General features: G+C 45.2%; 1 protein-coding gene across 1 annotated transcript in view; it reads left to right on the top strand.

Moving 5' to 3' along the window:
* PITPNC1 (phosphatidylinositol transfer protein cytoplasmic 1) overlaps positions 1-19,351 on the top strand; it is a 264,102-nt gene that overhangs the window by 167,283 nt on the left and 77,468 nt on the right. The window contains exon 5 of the mRNA XM_005887768.3: positions 10,008-10,079. Within this exon, the coding sequence (XP_005887830.1) occupies positions 10,008-10,079 (72 nt within the window). The remainder of the gene's footprint in view (positions 1-10,007; positions 10,080-19,351) is intronic.

Here is a 19,351-nt window from a genome sequence, read left to right as displayed (position 1 = left end):
ATAAAGCTTTAAGATCTAGTAACTCATGGAAATTCTGGTAGTATTCTTGTTTCCCTGTGTGAAATTGGCAAAGGGGTCAAGGAAGTCTGAGAAGAGGTGAAAGGAAAGGGCCCCTGTGCAGAAAGAGGAGCTGCTTTAGGAAAAGGAAGACAGTAAAAAGGATGGACCTGGAAGATGTGTTGATGTGTCCTCAAAATACAACAAGTTAGGGGTCAGAGCAAGGCTGGAAGGACCCAAGCCTGCTCCTTGGCTTAGCTGCCGCCATCCATGTCACAGGAAGGACTGATCAGGTGAACACTGTTGCTGCCACTTCAACAAATTCACAGCCTCCCAAGGCATCCTTACACACACACACACACACACAGTGGAGGAGTCTCCCTACACACATGCCATCTCTATTTAGTCCCCATCTGGGCCGTGGGATTTCATGCAGAGGAGTACAATGAGGCACACCAACGTTTCTGTAGTATCTGTTCAGCCAGACCTTGGCCTGGCTTTGGACGTTTATTATCTCACTCCACAGCTAAGAGATTGGTATCGTATCCATTTTACAGACGAGAAAACTTAAGCTCAGAGTGATTAAGGAATTCGCCGAAGGTCTCAGTTTCTTCTGAAAAGAAGCCGGAGTTTGAATTAAATGTTGTTTCACTCCAAAACCTGTATTCTTTCTACTGAGCAACCGCACTTGCCCCCTGTGGGCTAGGTGCACACTGCTGCATCTGGACAACAATCAGTGGCAAGTTTCATGGCATCAGTTTCTAGCAAATATCACCCTGGGCAGTTAGCAGTGGCCATTGACAGAGGGGATGATATTACAGATGGAACTAAGTTAGAAAGAGTACAAATTCCCCAATCCCGTTTTCCTAGATATGTTCAAATCTCAAAGTCCGTGACACTTTACTTAGATGAGAGCCAAATGAGTGATTAGGAAGGGAAGCAGTGGTTGTATTCTTGAGGTTGTGTGTTATATTGGTTTTCTATTGCTGTATAATAAATGCCCCACAAATGTGGTGACTTAAAACTTCACAAATTTATTTTCTCAGTGTTTCCACTGGGGCTCAGGTTAACTGAGTCCTTGGTTCAGAGCCTCATCAGGCCGAAATCAAAATCTCAGCCATAGTTGTAATGTCATCTGACTCTCAAGGTCCTCTTCCAAGCTTACTGGTTTTCGGCAGAATTCCGTTTCTTGTGGTTGTAGGACTGAAGTCTGGTTTTCTAGTTGGCTGGCCTCCAGGCATCACTCTTGGCTCTTAGACACTTCCCTCAGGTTCTAGCCACATGGCACTCTAGGACATAGCAGCTTACTTCCTCAAAACCAAGCTGCTTTGGACTTCCCTGTTGGTACAGTGGATAAGAGTCCACCTGCCAGTGCAGAGGATGTGGGTTCGATGCCTGGTCCAAGAGATTCCACATGCTGTGGAGCAGCTAAACCTGCGAGCTGCATCTACTGAAGCTTGAATGCCCTAGAGCCGATGCGCCACAAGATAAGACCGCACACCACAATGAAGAGTGACCCCCACTCACCTCAACTAGGGAAAGCCAGCACAGCAGTGAAGACCCAGAATAGCAAAAAAAATAAAAGAAAAGATCTGCTTCTAAAATGAAGTCTTATATAATGCAACATTATCTGATCCCCAGGAGGCTTCCCTGATGGCTCAGCTGGTAAAGAATCTGCCTGAATTGTGGGAGACCTGGGTTTGATCCCTGGGTTGGGAAAATCCCCTGCAGAAGGAAATGGCTACCCATTCCAGTATTCTGGCCTGGAGAATTCCAAGGACTCTATAGTCCAGGGGGTCACAAAGAGTCAGACATGACTGAGCGACTTCACTCCACACTATCTGATCCCCACGGTAATCTGTTCAGAAGAGTAGTGAAAGTGTTAGTCACTCAGTCATGTCCAACTCTTTGGGATCCAGTGGACTGTAATCAGCCAGCCTACCCCATCCATGGAATTCTCCAGGCAAGAATACTGGAGTGGGTTGCCATGCCCTTCTCTGGGGGATCTTCCTGACCGAGGGATCAAACCCAGATCTCCCCTGCTGGAGGCAGATTCTTTACTGTCTGAGCCACCAGGGAAGTCTCTATTCATAGGTCTCATCTACACTTAAGGGGAGGGATTATGCAAGATGTGCAGTTATACCAGGCGCTGGGAATCTTGGAGACCATCTTAGAACTCTGTCTACCATGAGTATTTTAGTCTTTTCTCCATGATGCTAGGAAAGATTGAAGGTGAAAGGAGAATCGGGTGACAGAGGATGAGATGGTTCCATAGCATCATCAACTCATTGGACATGAATCTGAGCAAACTCTGAAAGATAGTGAAGGACAGGGAAGCCTGGTGTGCTACATGTAGTCCATGGAGTCACAAAGAGTCAGACACGACTTAGCAGCTGAACAACAACCACCATGTTGCTGTGGGCCAACCAAGGGACATGGAGAACATAGGAGTATTCTGAATCCCTTAGACAGTTTTTGATGCTTTTGAACTGTGGTGTTGGAGAAGACTCTTGAGAGTCCCTTGGACTGCAAGGAGATCCAACCAGTCCATCCTGAAGGAGATCAGCCCTGGGATTTCTTTGGAAGGAATGATACTAAAGCTGAAACTCCAGTACTTTGGCCACCTCATGCGAAGAGTTGACTCATTGGAAAAGATTCTGATGCTGGGAGGGATTGGGGGCAGGAGGAGAAGGGGATGACAGAGGATGAGATGGCTGGATGGCATCACTGACTTGATGGATGTGAGTCTGAGTGAACTCCGGGAGTTGGTGATGGACAGGGAGGCCTGGTGTGCTGCGATTCATGGGGTCGCTAAGAGTCGGACACGACTGAGCGACTGATCTGATCTGATAGACAGTTTTAGCCAATGAGTGACACTCCTGATAATCTCTTCTTGCATCATGCAAGTTTGGTTATGTCAGGATTCCCAACTTTTTTCCCACTCCCACACTTCTGACAGTTGCCTCAGTGATATGGAATCCCCCTCTCTGGGAAATGTGTCCAAATCCCTAGGGGATAGCATGTATTTTGAGAAAGTCCATGGTTGGAAGATGGGGTGCTCCCTTCCCCACCCCCTAGATATTTGAAAATGACTAGGTTAGGTGGTATCTTCCCAGCTGAAGCAAAGCCCTTTGTCGCAGAAAGCAGATGCAGGCAACCTGGAGGTAAAATAGATGCTTTGATGCCTGAATAACTGAGGAGACAGTGACTCCCACCATTCCTAATGCAGCGGGTTGTAGGGGAGGGATCCTTTTACTGGAATAGCATTGGAGTTTGTCATTTGGTTGGTGAGCCGGACAAACAGACAGCTCAATGTGGTGATGGAAAAGGAGGTAAATGCTGTGACAAAAATACAAACAGGATGCTACCTGTATACACCAGATAATCATTCTGAAGTGGTGTTTGAAATGGTAAGATTTAGGAAAGAAATATCAAGCTAAGGGCATTGTGGGCAAAAAACATGGCAGCCAGAGTGTTTAATGAAATGGGAAGTGATCTTCTGTGACGGGCTATGGGATGAATACCAGGCAAAGCCAGAAAAGAAGATTCAGGTCAGAAGCAGAAGACTCCAGGTCTTCCCCTCAAGGAGAGAAACTGAGTCAGCAGGACCCAGAAGTTCACTGTTTGTGATGGGTGAGTGTATCAAATAGTAGGTGGAATAATGTCCCCCTTAATATTCATGTCCACCAAAACCTCAAGTGTGACCTTATTTGGAAGTAGAATCTTTGCAGGTGTTATTAGTTAAGCACCTTGAGATGAGAGATGAAATCACCCTAGATTTAAGGTAGGATAAATCCAATAACTGTTGTCTTATAAGAAGACACAGAGGGACATATGGAGGGAAGAAGGTGATATGGAGACAGAGGCAGAGATTGGAGTTGCAGCCACAGACCAAGGAGCCCCTGGGGCCACTGGAAGCTGGGAGAGGTGGGAGAAGCTAGGCCACTGGAAGCCTAGAGCCTTCAGAGGGAGCACAACATTGCCAACATCTTGATTTCAGACTTCTGGACTCTAGGACCACGTGAAGATACATTTCTGTTGTTTTAAGCCGCCAGATTCATGGTAATTCGACAGCTCTGGGAAACTTGTACAGTGCAGAACATTCAGATTCAGTATGGATGTTTCAAGTTTGATGTGCCTAGAGGACCCTTGTCGGGGACAGCCAGTGGGCATCTGGACCTGTGAGAAGGGCAGCCGGGTGAGACATGTCAGTTACGGAGGATTCATAAAAATGGGTCATGGAAAAGTCAGGAACAGATGAGCTCAATTGGAGCAAGTAATAGGGTGGAGGGCAGAACCTGAGGGACCACTTTCACTGAAGGACCAGAGGAGGGACGAGAGCTGCTGTCACTGGAGGAATTGCTGAGTCGTATAAAACAGTGGGCTTCTCAGGTGGCACTGGTGGTAAAGAACCTGCCTGCCAGTGCAGGAGACATAAGAAACACGAATTCGTTCCCGGGGTCAGGAAGATCCCCTGGTGGAGGAAATGGCAATCCAGTATTCTTGCCTGGAGAATCCCGTGAACAGAGGAGCCTGAAGGGCTATAGTCCATGGAGTCGAAAAGAGTCGGACATGACTGAAGCAACTTACACACACACACACACACACACACACACAGAAAACAGTTTAGGGAGGCCTACGGGGTGTAGACGGAGAAGCAGTGCTGCTTTGAAAATTCTCTGGTAATCAGTCCTTCCATACCATATTGCGCTGCTTGAGAAAAAAGATAGGAGGTGGAAAAGTAGAGCCAGCAAGCATCAACTATTCTTTCAATAGAGTTTGGTTGTGAAGACAAGGAGGAGTGGGATTGGTTTTAGATCAGAAGAAACATAACTGAGGTTATTTGATGCTTGTTTGTTTTTTAAGAGTATGACCCTTTTCATTATATGTTTAGGCAGTAGGAAGGAAGCAGGGAGAGGATGCAAATAATCAATGAAACAAGTTTCCAGAGAAGCTTACAAATATATTTAACCATGCACCTACTCTGTGCCAGGTACTGTGCTGGGTTTACCTGAATGATCCTCACTGATCTTCTAAGCACACCTACAGAGTAGAAAAAAATCGTCCCTGCTGGGGATGGGAAAATAATTTGCCCAAGTCGATACATCTCAGGTCTGATGACTCCTCTGTGTCTCAGTTCTGATCATTATATTATTTTTTTCCCCCACTGGGATAAAGAAGGCAGCATCTTTCTCTGATTCACAAAGAATAGGAAGCAGCATAAAGAAGAAGATTTGCGACAATGGAGGAGAGGGAAAAAGTAGGTGTTCCTGTCACTTGATCTGTGTCGTTGTTAAACAATGAACCAAAATTATCAACTGCAAGGAAGGAAGAGTGAAGCCAAGCACGGGTCTTGAGAAGGGAAGGGGTTTAAGATAACCTCAGTGGTGACATACAATAGGGAGCCAGCTAGGGAGAAAGGAAAAAAAGCCTTACTCAACAGTTTAAACTCGATTAGGATTAGAGGAACAACAGACTGCTTCCAAATCAGGAAAGGAATATGTCAAGGCTGTATATTGTCACCCTGCTTATTTAACTTATATGCAGAGCACATCATGTGAAATGCCAGGCTGGATGAAGCACAAGCTGGAATCAAGATTGCTGGGAGAAATATTAATAACCTCAGATATGCAGATGACACCACCCTTATGGTAGAAAGCGAAGAACTAAAGAGCCTCTTGATGAAAGTGAAAGTGGAGAGTGAAAAATTGGCTTAAAACTCAACATTCAGAAAACTAAGATCATGGCATCCAGTCCCATCACTTCATGGCAAATAGATGGGGAAACAATGGAAACAATGAGAGACTTATTTTGGGGGGGCTCCAAAATCACTGTGGATGGGGACTGCAGCCATGAAATTAAAAGACACTTGCTCCTTGGAAGAAAAGCTATGACCAACCTAGGTAGTGAATTAAAAAGCAGAGACATTACTTTGCTGACAAAGGTCCGTCTAGTCAAAGCTATGGTTTCTCCAGTAGCCATGTGTGGATGTGAGAGTTAAACTATAAAGACAGCTGAGCGCCGAAGAATCGATGCTTTTGAACTGTGGTGTTGGAAAAGACTTTTGAGAATCCCTTGGACTGCAAGGAGATCCAACCAGTCCATCCTAAAGGAAATCAACCCTTAATAGTCATTGGAAGGACTGATGCTGAAGTTGAAACTCCAATACTTTGGCTACCTGATGCAAAGAACTGACTGATTGGAAAAGACCCTGATGCTGGTCAAGATTGAAGGCAGGAGGAGAAGGGGATGACAGAGGATGAGATGGTTGGATGGCATCACCGACTTAATGGACATGAGTTTGAGCAAGCTCCGGGAGTTGGTGATGGACAGGGAAGCCTGGCATGCTACAGTCCATGGGGTCGCAAAGAGTCAGACGTGACTTAATTGACTGAACTGACTGACTGAGGATTAGGATTTTTAGGGAAGCTAACCTACTTGGGAGAAGCAGGAGTTGATCTCAAGATGGACATCTAGTTGGAAAGATTTTAGTGATAGTGTCAAAAATGCCCCAAGCCAGAGACGCTTCAGATTTTAACATGAAGCAATGTATACTACAGGGCTCTGAGAATCAGCCGTTGATATCCTAAGGGGATTATCAGTCCCAAACCACTGCTGAAGGAGATAGAGCTGAGCAGCCTGGGGCTGGCCTGTCCGTGTCTTCCCATTGCCTTGCCAAAACCAAGTACCCTTCAAGCCTCTTGCAGGATTGCCATTCTGACATGAAAATAACCTAAGTCCCTTGACTCAAAAATAACAACATCTGTTAATTTGCATAAGAGTTTTGCATTTCGTATTTTGGGTTTAATATCCAAAATTCACTTGTTTGAATTTTGAAGGCTAAAATTCACTTGTTTGACCTTAGTTAAGTGGTTTAGAGATTCAGCTGATTAAAAACTCTTTACAGGTTCCACTCTGACTCACCTAGACCCACCTCCCACCCTGGACAGCTCTGTTCTTTTGCTGCTTGGTACTGTGCACACGTTGGATTGAGCCTCATGAATTTTGGGTTGCAGGCATGCTAAGTCACTTCAGTCGTGTCCAACTCTTTGGGACCCTATGGACTGTAGCCTGCCAGGCTCTTCTGCCTGTGGGATTCTCCATGCAAGAATACTAGAGTGAACTGCCATGCTCTCCTCCAAGAAATCTTCCTGACCCAGGGATCAAACCCATGTCACCTGTGGCTCCTGTGTTGCAGGCGGATTCTTTCCCTGGCTGAGCCACTGGAGAAGCCAAATGATGGGTTAAAAAAGGACAAATAGGTTCACCTGAAGCTTGTTATTTTGAAAAGTCTCTGCAGGTTCATGTTCTCAAGTTCACAAGGCTATTGAGAGCTCTGTGGTGGGGCTCTTGGCTCATGACAGGCGGCCCCTCCTTAGAACTCCCTGGGTCTGGATGTGAGGGCAGCAGTTGTGCAGCGAGAGGTTTGAGAGGAGACAGCAAAGAAGGTGTTAATGAATGATCGCACAGCTTCGTTCTCCATAAAGGCAATTACTGGGATTGATTGTTTCCATGTTTCCTTAGTCACGGTTCAGCTTGCTTGTTTCACTCGGATTAAGACAGATGAACGCTGAATGCACACAGACATGTGATGTCAGGAGAATTATCAATGGTACATCGAAGGCCTCTGCTTTCTTGAACAGATGCCACTTGGGGGAACTCAGTGGAGCTGAAAGGGGATCACGGCCACCATGAGATGACCAAGTGGGGCAAGGGTGTGTATGGTGGACCACGGGATTTTAGATAATGCATCTTCTCTCTTTCCTTCCCATACGTGATATAGTGGGGTGGTCTTCCAGCTTACACCTGCAGTAGCATGCTGCAAGGCTTGACAAAGAAAAATGCTTGAGCCCCATCCCCTGAGTTTCTGATTCAGTGGGTCCGGCACTGGGCCCAGAAATTTGCCTTTCTTAGAAGTTCCAGGGTGCTGCTGCTACAGGTTCAGCAATCTCATCCTGAAAACCAGTGAGGTCTTCATCAAGAGCATAGACACTGATCAGGCCACCAGACTTTGAATCACGACTTTACTTTTTACTAGCCGTGTGGTCGTGGGCCCTGTACTTAACCAGTAGCCAGGACATAGAAGCAACCTAGATGTCCAGTAGCAGAAGAATGGATAAAGAAGAGGTGGCACATATATACAATGGACTATTACTCAGCCATAAAAAGAATGAAGTTGAGTCAGTTGTAGTGAGGTGGATGAAAGTTGAGCCTGTCAATACAGAGTGAAGTAAGTCAGAAAGAGCAAAACAAATGTATATTAAAACATATACGAAATCTATTAAAATGGCATTGATGAACCTGTTTGCAGGGCAGGAAGAGAGGTGCAAACATGGAGAACAGACTTGGGGACATAGCCGGGAGATTGAATTGAGAGTCACATTAACGTCTGTATCCTACCATGTGTAAAATCGAGAACTAGCAGGAAGCTACTGTATGGCACCAGGAGCTCAGCTTGGTGCTCTGTGATGATGGCCTAGAGGGGTGGGATGGGAGGGCTGAGGGAGGTTCTGGAAGGAGAGGATATACAAATAATTATGGCTGCCTTGCATTGTTGTACAGCAGAAACCAAAACAACATTGCAAAGCAATTATATTCCAATTTTTTTTTTAAAAAGATAATGATAATAGTTCCTATTTCATGGGATAGTTAGAAGGAATAAATGAATTAGAACTTGGAAGCACTGAGACCAGTGCCGGGTCTATGTACATTGGATAAATAAAAGAGGCAACTTCTTGGAACTGGGAGCATGTGGACCCAAGCCTTACTCCTCCAATACCTGCAGCTCCCAGTGGGGTTGCTGGGTCCTTTTAGTTTGTAGTCTGTGATCCTATCTCTGGAGGTCAGGAAGGTTAATGCCCAGCTCAGGGCCAACGCCAGCAGGAGGAAGGCCACATCGACCTCCATCAAAATCCTCTTCTCAAGCTATGCTAATCCTTCATCTACTGAATACGTGGAATGGGCTCAGTGAGATGCGGGTGTCAGGGTGATGTGCATTTGGGGTTTTTCTCCCCCGTGCCGGCAGAAAGACAGACTGTCTTTCATGTCAAGTTCACATGCAGCCTTATACTGATTGGTTAAATGTTTGCTCGATATGCAGAACTGATATGTTTTACGCACATGGTTTCATTTAACCCTCACAATGTCACTGCTAAGTAATCATTGCTGTCTCTGTTTCAATATTGCTGGGGTTCAGATAAGTTCAATGACTTGTCCAAAGTCACATGGCTATCAAGTGATAAACCCCAAACTAAAAGCCAGGTCTGTCTGACCTGAATAATTTATAACCGTAAAGCTCTACTCTACCACCTCCAGCTTATTATGAATATTTATATAATGGTTAAGGCTGGCCCCCAGGTATCCAGCCGTGGTAGCTGCTCCCTAAAGGGAAGCACCCTGGAATTGGGACTGTCTCTGTTTCAGGGGGTTGGTTTTCTATAAAGCCTGTGGTCGGACTCACAGAATATACTCCTTTAGGAAATGTCCTCTTTGCCAACTTCTCTTGCTGCTGCTGCTAAGTCACTTCAGTCGTGTCCGACTCTGTGCGACCCCATAGATGGCAGCCCACCAGGCTCCCCCATCCCTGGGATTCTCCAGGCAAGAACACTGGAGTGGGTTGCCATTTCCTTCTCCAGTGCATGAAAGTGAAAAGTGAAAGTGAAGTCTCTCAGTCGAGTCCAACTCTTCGCAACCCCATGGACTGCAGCCCACCAGGCTCCTCCATCCATGGGATTTTCTAGGCAAGAGTACTGGAGTAGGGTGCCATTGCCTTCTCCAGCCAACTTATCTCATTGCCTAGTTATTCTCTCTGGCCTGATTCCTGGGTGAAATTGTGTTCACATCGCCAAAAGTAGCTTTGCTTACATTTGGATATGGACTTAGTGTCTTAACATCTCTGGTTTCGGACAGTGGTCACAACCAGAAGGCCAGGAGAGCATGCAGAGGCTAGGCTGAAGATGTGAAGAGAGAAAAAACTGGTATGCTGATGAAACCTTTCTCTTTTCCCATAGTGCTCCTTTCTGCCGAAATTCTCCATTCACATAGAAACGAAGTATGAGGACAACAAAGGAAGCAACGACAGCGTGAGTAGCCCCCTTGCTCTCCCCACCCGCCCCCGCCCCAGTCCACACTGTGTTCTCCCCCCCTGGACGGAGCCAGCCCCACCATCTGTGCCTGGGACCTCAGAGAACCTCTGGCTTTTCTTCTCATTTTTATGTACTTTCTCTGGGCCTCTATGCAGAAATCTCTGTCACCTGGAGTGATTGTTGTCGGGGATCAAGAGGGATGAGGGGGACCTCAGAGTCTAGAATTTGATTTCTGGCCATTGGATTGAACACACATTTTCTCCATGGCAATTGACGTTTACTTAGAAGGATGAATACGATCAGATGTGTGTGTGCATGCTGTACGTATTTTCTGGGCTATGCATATGTTCACATACACACACTCAGACGTGCCCACAAATCCCACTTTAAAAATCAGTGTAACCCTCCTGCAAGAATGTTTTCCTCATGAAGCATTCTGACTGTCGCTAAATTTCAGTCAAGAACTTTGTTGATTAGTATTGCTTAAACTTCACTTCTGACCTGGCTTTTACCCCACCTCTTTCTGTCAGAACAATACATTTCTAAATTCCCTTCCCTTTATGAGTGGATGATGTGACCTACAGCAACCTCACTCTGACCTTGAGCTGTGGGTTCAGTCAGGACCCATGAGGGAAGACTCTGTATCTAGAAGCTGCAAGGCTTCACCTGTTTATTTCTGCCTCAATTACATGTTTTGCATTTGTGGAGAGTGAATGAAAATTGAGGCTGTATCGAAATGAACGAGAGAGAGTCTCCAGACAAAGTGACCCCTTTGGTGCCTTCACTGAGCTAAGGAAATACAAAACAAGATGCAGGAGGTTTTGGAGGTGCCTAAGTGCCAGAAAGAAGTATCTAAGGGCTCATGCTATGCTATGCTATGCTTAGTCACTTTGCCAACTTCTCTTGCTGCTGCTGCTAAGTCACTTCAGTTGTGTCCGACTCTGTGCGACCCCATAGACGGCAGCCCACCAGGCTCCCCCATACCTGGGATTCTCCAGGCAAGAACACTGGAGTGGGTTGCCATTTCCTTCTCCAATGCATAAAAGTGAAAAGTGAAAGTGAAGTCGCTCAGTCATGTCCGACATAAACATTGTCAGTTTACAGCTTTGGCCAGGCCTACTTTGTGTTTCATCATGTTAACAGCTTCTAGAAACATCTTCCAGAAGGTTCCTCCCCTTGGCAAGAACAGATTCTTCTAGAAGACATGGATGCATTTGTGCAGCACTCAGATGGTCCCAATCAAGGTGGAGTCTGCTGGACCAGAGCTTGAGTGGTTCCCAGGAGGGGTCACCCGACAACTATTGATACAATTCACACCAGCGTGGGAAAGAGGACACTGGTTCATCCACTCAGTATTTTGGAACACAGCTACATTCATTCGTCTGTGGCAGAATGGGTACCTAAAACAGAACTTATGTGCTTCACAAAGCCCAGAGTATTTACTCTCTGGCCCTTTACAGAAAAAAAGTTTTCTAACCCCTGCCTGGTTAGAGAGACTCAGATCAGAACAGCACCCACCAGGTCTCCAGATTTGACCACTTGATAGATCTGTCCCAGGTGAATGCCAACTCCAGAGTTCCTGAAACTATCCAGAGAAGAAAAGACTGCTCCCCTCAAGGGTGCTTGTCCCCCCATGAGTTCAGGAGCGTCAGTGGGTAGCGTCCCCTGGTGATGGGTGACCTCAGAGGAAACGTTTAGTCCCATCTCCTTGTCTATAGCCTGAAATCAGGCTTCCCTGATAGCTCAGTTGGTAAAGAATCCACCTGCAATGCAGGAGACCCCAGTTCAATTCCTGGGTCTGGACGATCCCCTGGAGAAGGAATAGGCTACCCACTCCAGTATTCTTGGGCTTGCCTTGTGGCTCAGCTGGTAAAGAATCTGCCTGCAATGCGGGAGACCTGGGTTTGATCCCTGGGTTGGGAAGATCCCCTGGAGAAGAAAAAGGTTACCCACTCCAGTATTCTAGCCTGGAGAATTCCATGGACTATGGGGTCGCAAAGAGTCAGACACAACTGAGCGATTTTCACTTTCACTGGGGCCAACTCCAGCAAAGTCTTGTGGTCTAAAGTAGTGTTGCACAGTGTAACTTGAACTCTTGTAAAGTAATGACTCTTTCTGATTGGAAAATTAACACATGATTCTTAAAACTTGGGGAAAACAAAAAAGAAGTAAAGCAAAACCATGTAGTAGTAATCTCATGCTTCAGAGATGACTGCTGTTAGCATTTTGGTTCATCCTGCAAAATATTAATGCATTTACTTTTCAACCAATTTCACTAAAATTGAATCATACAACATCCTGTTTTTAACATGTCACAAAATATCCTTCCCAGTAATTTTTAATAGCTACCCTGCATTCCCTACTTAAATGTATTTCCTTAAACAATTGCCAGTCACTGAATATGGGAGTGGGTATGACCATTTTGATGGATCTGTAGACCATATGGCAGCCCACTCCAGTACTCTTGCCTGGAAAATCCCATGGATGGAGGAGCCTGGTGGGCTGCAGTCCACGGGGTCGCTAAAAGTCGGACACAACTGAGCAACTTCACTTTCACTTTTCACTTGCTTGCACTGGAGAAGGAAATGGCAACCCACTCCAATGTTCTTGCCTGGAGAATCCCGGGGATGGGTGAGCCTGGTGGGCTGCCATCTATGGGGTCGCACAGAGTCGGACACGACTGAAGTGACCTAGCAGCAGCAGCAGTAGCAGCATAGACCATCAAGAAAAGGATGATAGAGATCAAACATGCCTTAATTGCTTTTCTTGGCACAATCTAAAAACATGGGGTTGAGGGAAGCAATAGGGGTTAAAACATCTTTTAGTCTTTCTAGACAGATTGTCTTGCTTTCTCTTTTTCTCTATGGTGCTGCCCTGTCTTCACAGATAGTTATAACCCACTCCCTTTGTAGAGGTTTGGAATGGATGTGTGGCCCCACCATGAGCCTGATAGGTTGGTAGGACCAGTGTGATCTTCTGGTTTATCCTCTGCTCAAGTCTAACCAAAAAAAAAAAAATCACATGGTTATCATTTATTGTCTTGTGTCCCATTTTTGGCAGGCGCTAAGGTCTTTTTTTTTACTACTCTCCTAGGAATTTAGCTTTGTCACTACTCTCCTAGGAATTTAAAATACCAAGTGAGCCATCCTAAAGTCAGGACCTATGCCTAGAGCCAGCATTCTCTACCCAAGCCAAAGCCCAATTCTCTCTGAGACTTAGGCCAGCCTGCAAGAAAAGCAGTGAACCCCGGAGCACTTGTGAGCAGTCCTTGTCAGCACAGTTTGCTTCCTCTGGGAGAAATGCCAGCTATCGCACCCTGTGTTGCCTCCTTCTCCCCAACTTGCTGGCTCTGAGACTGCCCATGCAGCCAGCTCTGTATCTCTGTCATGGCACCCACCTTGCCCAAGTCCAAGTTCACTAAGTGTTTTTGCCCAGCTTCGGCCTGGCTCTGATCCATATATCCCCAGGTCTCGCTTCTGAGCCATTGGACCAAACAAGCCAGCTCCAGCTCAATTAGACTTCTTTGCCAGTTTGCCGCCTTCTAATTTCCATATTCAGCAGCAGCTGTTGGTCACCCAGCTGGTTCAAGCTTGGTCCCTGGAGGCAGAAAAGGAAGACTTCATTGGTTTTCATTCACACTTGTTAACGTTTCCAAATCAGAACATGAGGAATATGTATTTATGTAATAATACTTTATTAAAAGATCGCTTTGTCCAGGGGTTCAAAGCTAGAGCCTTAAGCAGATGGCGTGTGCTGGCATGCTCTTTTCTGTCCAGGGATGAGTATAGAGTTTCTGGTGGGAGGCAGAATTGCTAAAGAAAGCAGTGCAGTGGTGGATGTTTCTCTTGTCTCACTGCTTTGCCAAAGTATTTAATAAACTCAGGCCATTTCTTTGCATTTTCTAGGTATATAGTCTTATCATTCAGCTACCATTCTTCATACTGCTATCTGCATCCTGTTTCTCTCCCTACCTGCCAGAACTTTAATGAAATGGATGACGATAAGAAGCAATAATTAAATTGGAAACACTACTGATAATCATATTGATTACTGATTGAATAGAGTCCATGTTGTTATCCTCTTATCAATCACCACCTATGTCATCTTTTTACGTGACCCAATACCACAGGTAAAAAAAAATAGAAATCGGTATATCTAGATTTAAATAATTTCTCCTTGTTAAAATAAAGCTAGTATATTTATGAATGTGAAAACCTATAAACCGTGCTTATATTAACCAGGACACAATGGGGAACTTGTCTTAAATTGAGGCCCATTTATTTTATGCACCCGCTGATGAGAACTATTTAGGCTTTAATTAGTGCTGGGAGGACGGCACCATGCCAAAGTAAGGCTCTGTTGTTTGTCCAAGGCCATAAATCTAGATCTGGGAGAGTCAGTGCTTATCATTCAAGTGTCGGCCGCTGCCAGGTTACTGTCACTCCCTGCAGTTAACGGGGGGGCAGGCCTGCCTTCACTTCCTCCTTCAAACAAAGCAGGTACCAGTTAAAGCAGTGGTGCTCAGCCTTGGCTGCATCTTGGACTCAGAAACTCTAACCCTAGCTCCTGCCTGATTTCTGCCCATCCTGGGATTCTGATTTAATTGGTCCTGGGAGCAGACTGGTCTAGGGCAGTGCTTCCTACACTGTGTTTCTAGGAATACAGAGTTTGCCAGTCACAAGTGTGTGGACTTGTAGAGTCTACCCTCTGGTCAAACCTGATTCATTCTCTTTGGAGGGTATAAGATAGGCCATCCCCACCCCACTTGAGGATCTAGGCCACTGGTTCTCAGTCCTGCCTGCAGAGTAAAGTTACCTGGGAAGCTTTAGATTCCCTGATGCCACTATCCCACTCCCCGGGATTCTGATTTCATTTATCTGGGATGGGGGTCCAGTCACTGGGATTTGTTGCACTTCCTCAGGGTAACCTAAGAGCCATTAAGGCTGAGAACTACAGATTTAAAGAAAATATGAAGTGCTGCTGCTAAGTCGCTTTAGTCGTGTCTGACTCTGTGTGACCCCATAGACGGCAGCCCACCAGGCTCCCCCGCCCCTGGGATTCTCCAGGCAAGAACACTGGAGTGGGTTGCCATTTCCTTCTCCAATGCATAAAAGTGAAAAGTGAAAGTGAAGTTGCTCAGTTGTTCGACTCTTAGCGACCCCATGGACTGCAGCGTACCAGGTTCCTTCATCCATGGGATTTTCCAGGCAAGAGTACTGGAGTGGGGTGCCATTGCCTTCTCCATATGAAGTGCTATGTAAAACCAAACCAAGTTGTCACTCGAGTGTATGTTCCTCAGTTCTTTGTCTCGTCACAACAAAGATTTGGAGTGACGGACGTTAAAGCCCCCTCGGCGTGTCACAGCTCTCAGGTCTTGGATAGACCATGTTATAGCTCTCAGGTCTTGAAAGGACCATGTTATAGCTCTTAGACAAATCAGTGTTACAGCTCAGTGTTACAGCTCTATTTTATTTAGAAGATAGCAGGAAAATCCATCTCTGAGGCGTGAGGGCACATTGATCCAAAGACGCAAAGAGAAGAGCGCCCCAGCGCACGGGGGAAGAGAGAGAGAGAGAGAGAGAGCTTTGGCTCCTCTTTTTATATGTTTATCTCTCCCTGGGCCTGTCCTATGTAAATTGGGCCAGCCAGGAGTGTTGTTTGTTTTGCCTGAGGTCCTCACTCCAGTCCGTGGACCTTCTTTTGTTCTATTTTCATGGGCTTTTCTCTTCTTTGTCTTTTAGCCACCGCCATTTTGTACTCCTTTTCCCTATTCTGCCTACCTAACAAAGTGAACCCTTAGGAAATCAGGTTCTCCAAATTTCTTCATTTCTTCATACCTCTGAAAACATAAAAGTTTACAAAACATATTTATAACGACCACCACCACCCCACACACACAATGAAGGGGCCTGAGGGAACCATATTTCTTCTCATTAGCCATTATTCCTCAGCAACAAAACTTCTCTGATCAGATGGAAAGAATGTCCAGTTTAATTCCTTGAAGAGCGAGGTTCTGTTCTTCACAGAACTCTCCTTCGAAGTTGCCTAGAAGAAGTATTGATAATTTAGTTTCTAGTTCAGTTATGTTATAATGGGAAAACACAGAGTTGTTCTTTGTGAAATGAAAAGATTCATATTGAATCTCCAGCTCTATGACTTAAGCTATGGGGTCTTGGCTTCTCTATCAAGAAAACAGAGTAAATAATGTCTGCATCACAGTGTGGAGGATTCATCCAGGTTAATTCATAACCTGGAAGCACTTCATAAACTGTAAGTGCTATACAAATTGTAGGTTTTGCTTCAGTTACGGTCCTACCTTGGGATTAACTGCATTATGGAGGATTTTCTAATGAGACTCTTCTTTTGTCTGAATTGTCAATAAATCATTTCTTGTCAGCAAATTTTGAGTACCTACTATGTGTCAGGCATTGCAAGAGGCAATGAGGATGCAGGAATCAGATAGACAAGTCTTCACTACTCATGGAATGGGGAAAAGCATATAATAAGAAAGAAAACAAGGAATTCCAACTGTGGGAAGTGCTGAAAAGGCAATAAATAGGGTGGAGGAGAGCTCAGCTAGAAGCCATATGATCAGGAAGGCCTCTCACAAGAGGTGACAAATCTGGTGAGACCTGAGGCTGGGAAGGAGCCGACCCTCTGAAGGGTTGTCCAGGCAAGGGGACTGTTGTAAGCTTAGTTGTATCCCCCCAAATTCATATGTTGGAGTACCTGAGACTATAACTATGTTTGAAGATAAGGCTTTTAAAGAGGTGATTAAGTTAAAAGGGGAGTCTCTTGTAGCTTCATCGGTAAAGAATCTGCCTGCAATGCAGGAGACCAGGGTTCAATTCCTGGGTGGGGAAGATCCCCTTGAGAAGGAAATGGCAACCCATTCCAGTATTCTTGCCTGGAGAATTCCATGGACAGAGGAGCCTGGTGGGCTACATTCTGTGGGGTTGCAAGAGTCAGACATGATTAGCAACTAAACCGCCACGTTAAAAGGAGGCTGTGAAGCTGGGGCCAAATCTAAGCTGATTGGTATCCTTCAAAGAAGAGAAAACTTGAATACCCAAAACTAGGGATGTGCACACACAGAGAACAAACCACATGAGGATGACCAAAATCCTTTTTCTGTTCCAGCATTCAGTTTACCACTTAAAAAAATTTTTTTTATTTGTGCCAGGTCTTAGTTGTGGCACACAGGGATCTTCCATCTTCGTCACGGCATGCGGGATCTTTAGTTGCAGCATATGGGATCTAGTTCCCTGACCAGGGATCAAACCCAGGCCCCTTCACTGAGAGCACAGAGTCCCAGCCACTGGACTGGGAAGAGAAGTCCCCCAGTGTCCATTTTAGGATACCATATCACACTGGGTGACATGTTTTTCAGTGTTTGCTCTGGCCACTCTGTCAAGAGTGATGGGAGGACAGAAGGAATAGAAGCAGGTATTCCAGCTGGCAGCAAGGGCAAGAATCCAGTTCACAGATGATGTGGCTTCATCTGGAGAGAGGGCAATGGATAAAGATCAGTGTGTTTTGGAAGCAGACTGACTAGGTATTGATGCATTAGATGGGAGCAAAGTAAGGGTGACCTCAGGATTTCTGGGCTTCCCCGGTGGTGCTAGTGGTAAAGAACCCGCCTGCAAATGCAGGAGATGTAAGAGATGCATCCAGATGATCCCTGGGTCAGGAAGATCCCCTGGAGGAGGGCATGGCAACCCACTCCAGAATTCTTGCCTGGAGAATCCCATGGAAAGAGGAGCCCAGCAGGCCATAATCCATAGAGGCGCAAAGAGTTGCACATGACTGAAGCAACTTAGCAGGGAGCAGCAGGCTTTCTAGATTTGTCCATGGACCCTAGTGGGGAGTGGGGAATAGTGCAGGAGAAGCAAGAAGTCAAGAGCCCCATTAGGGCACAGTCAGTTTGCGGTACCAGGGAGACTTCCAAGCGGATGGTAGGTAAGGAGTTGGATATATGAATATGGTGTTCAGGGAGAGGTGTAAAGTCATGGTTCAGAGATGGAAATAAGTGAGGTTATCTAAGAAGAGGAATGACAGAGAAAAGAAACTAATGGTTGCTCCAGGATGGAGAGCACCCTGGTCCTGAGAAGGACCTTCCCATGGCTTTCAATCTAGCTTCTGATTATTTTCTTATCACCTTGGTTAAGACCAAGTCACTTTCAATCACTGAGTTGTGCTTGGTTTTAGGGAGTTAGATTAAATCATTTAGTCAACTACATAGGTCCACCTGAGAAACTGAGTCTCTTCCCCTGGATAGGTGCCTTCTTTGGATGAATTGAGTGAAAGTTTCAGTATTTTGACTTGTCTCAACTTGCATTGCCTTGGAGACATGGCCAAGAGTTCTCCTCCTGACCACAAATAGTTCCCGCTGGATGTTACCAACCGACAACCAACAAAGAGGGAATTTTACCATCTAAGGAGAGCTCTATTTATTGAGGATTTGTTATTGCTATAGTCATCATGAAATTCCTTTCATTAGCGATATTAGTATTTTGAACATCAAGAGGGCAATATGGGTAGATGTAGGATAAAATAATTTATTTACACATTTTGAAATGTTCTAAAATTAATTTGTAAAGCAGGGGTGCCAGTGAGAACTGTAGAATCCATATTTACAAGCCTCTCAAGCTGATTATCCTTTCTTTAAATGGTTTCTAATTGAGGATTATAAAAAGAAAAAAGCATTTGCTTTATTTTTAGACATGTCTGATGTACTGTTCTGTTTTTAACCTTAAGATTGTTACAACCAGCCACCTACAAAATCTGCAATTTTCTCTAATAAGTAGTCGGTAATGCTAAGAAGTTTGCACAAAACACCCCCATTTGCAGTTTTAAAGGATTATTATCCACAATGGCCCATGAAATGGAAATTCAGTGTCCTTACTCAGTCTGTGTCTAATGTATCATTTTGAGGACAGTGGAAAACAGATCATATTTGATTCCTTAAGATGTTGTCTTTGCTCTTTGTAGTTCAGTTTGCCATCTGAGAGTTGGATGTAGTGGGGGGAAGAGTGGGTAAGAAGAGCATCTATCCAGCATGAGGACTAGCTTTCAGGTTGAGGAGAGTCACTATGCAGGTTATCTCTACATTCTGGATAGCTAGAGCTAATTGGTAATAATCATTATTATTAATAGGTATAGCTTAAAGTAGTATTTGCTTTCTGTCTAGGCCTGGCTCATTGGTGCTGTGGTATATCTAAAAACAGCCAGGCTGTGCTGACCTATTGGTACTAATGGTTTCGGAAGAC

The sequence above is a fragment of the Bos mutus genome, chromosome 19 (assembly GCF_027580195.1).
Source record: "Bos mutus isolate GX-2022 chromosome 19, NWIPB_WYAK_1.1, whole genome shotgun sequence".
Classification (NCBI taxonomy): Eukaryota; Metazoa; Chordata; class Mammalia; order Artiodactyla; family Bovidae; genus Bos; species Bos mutus.
The sequence above is the reverse complement of the archived record's forward strand: the minus strand, read 5'-3'. Positions and strand labels throughout refer to the sequence as shown.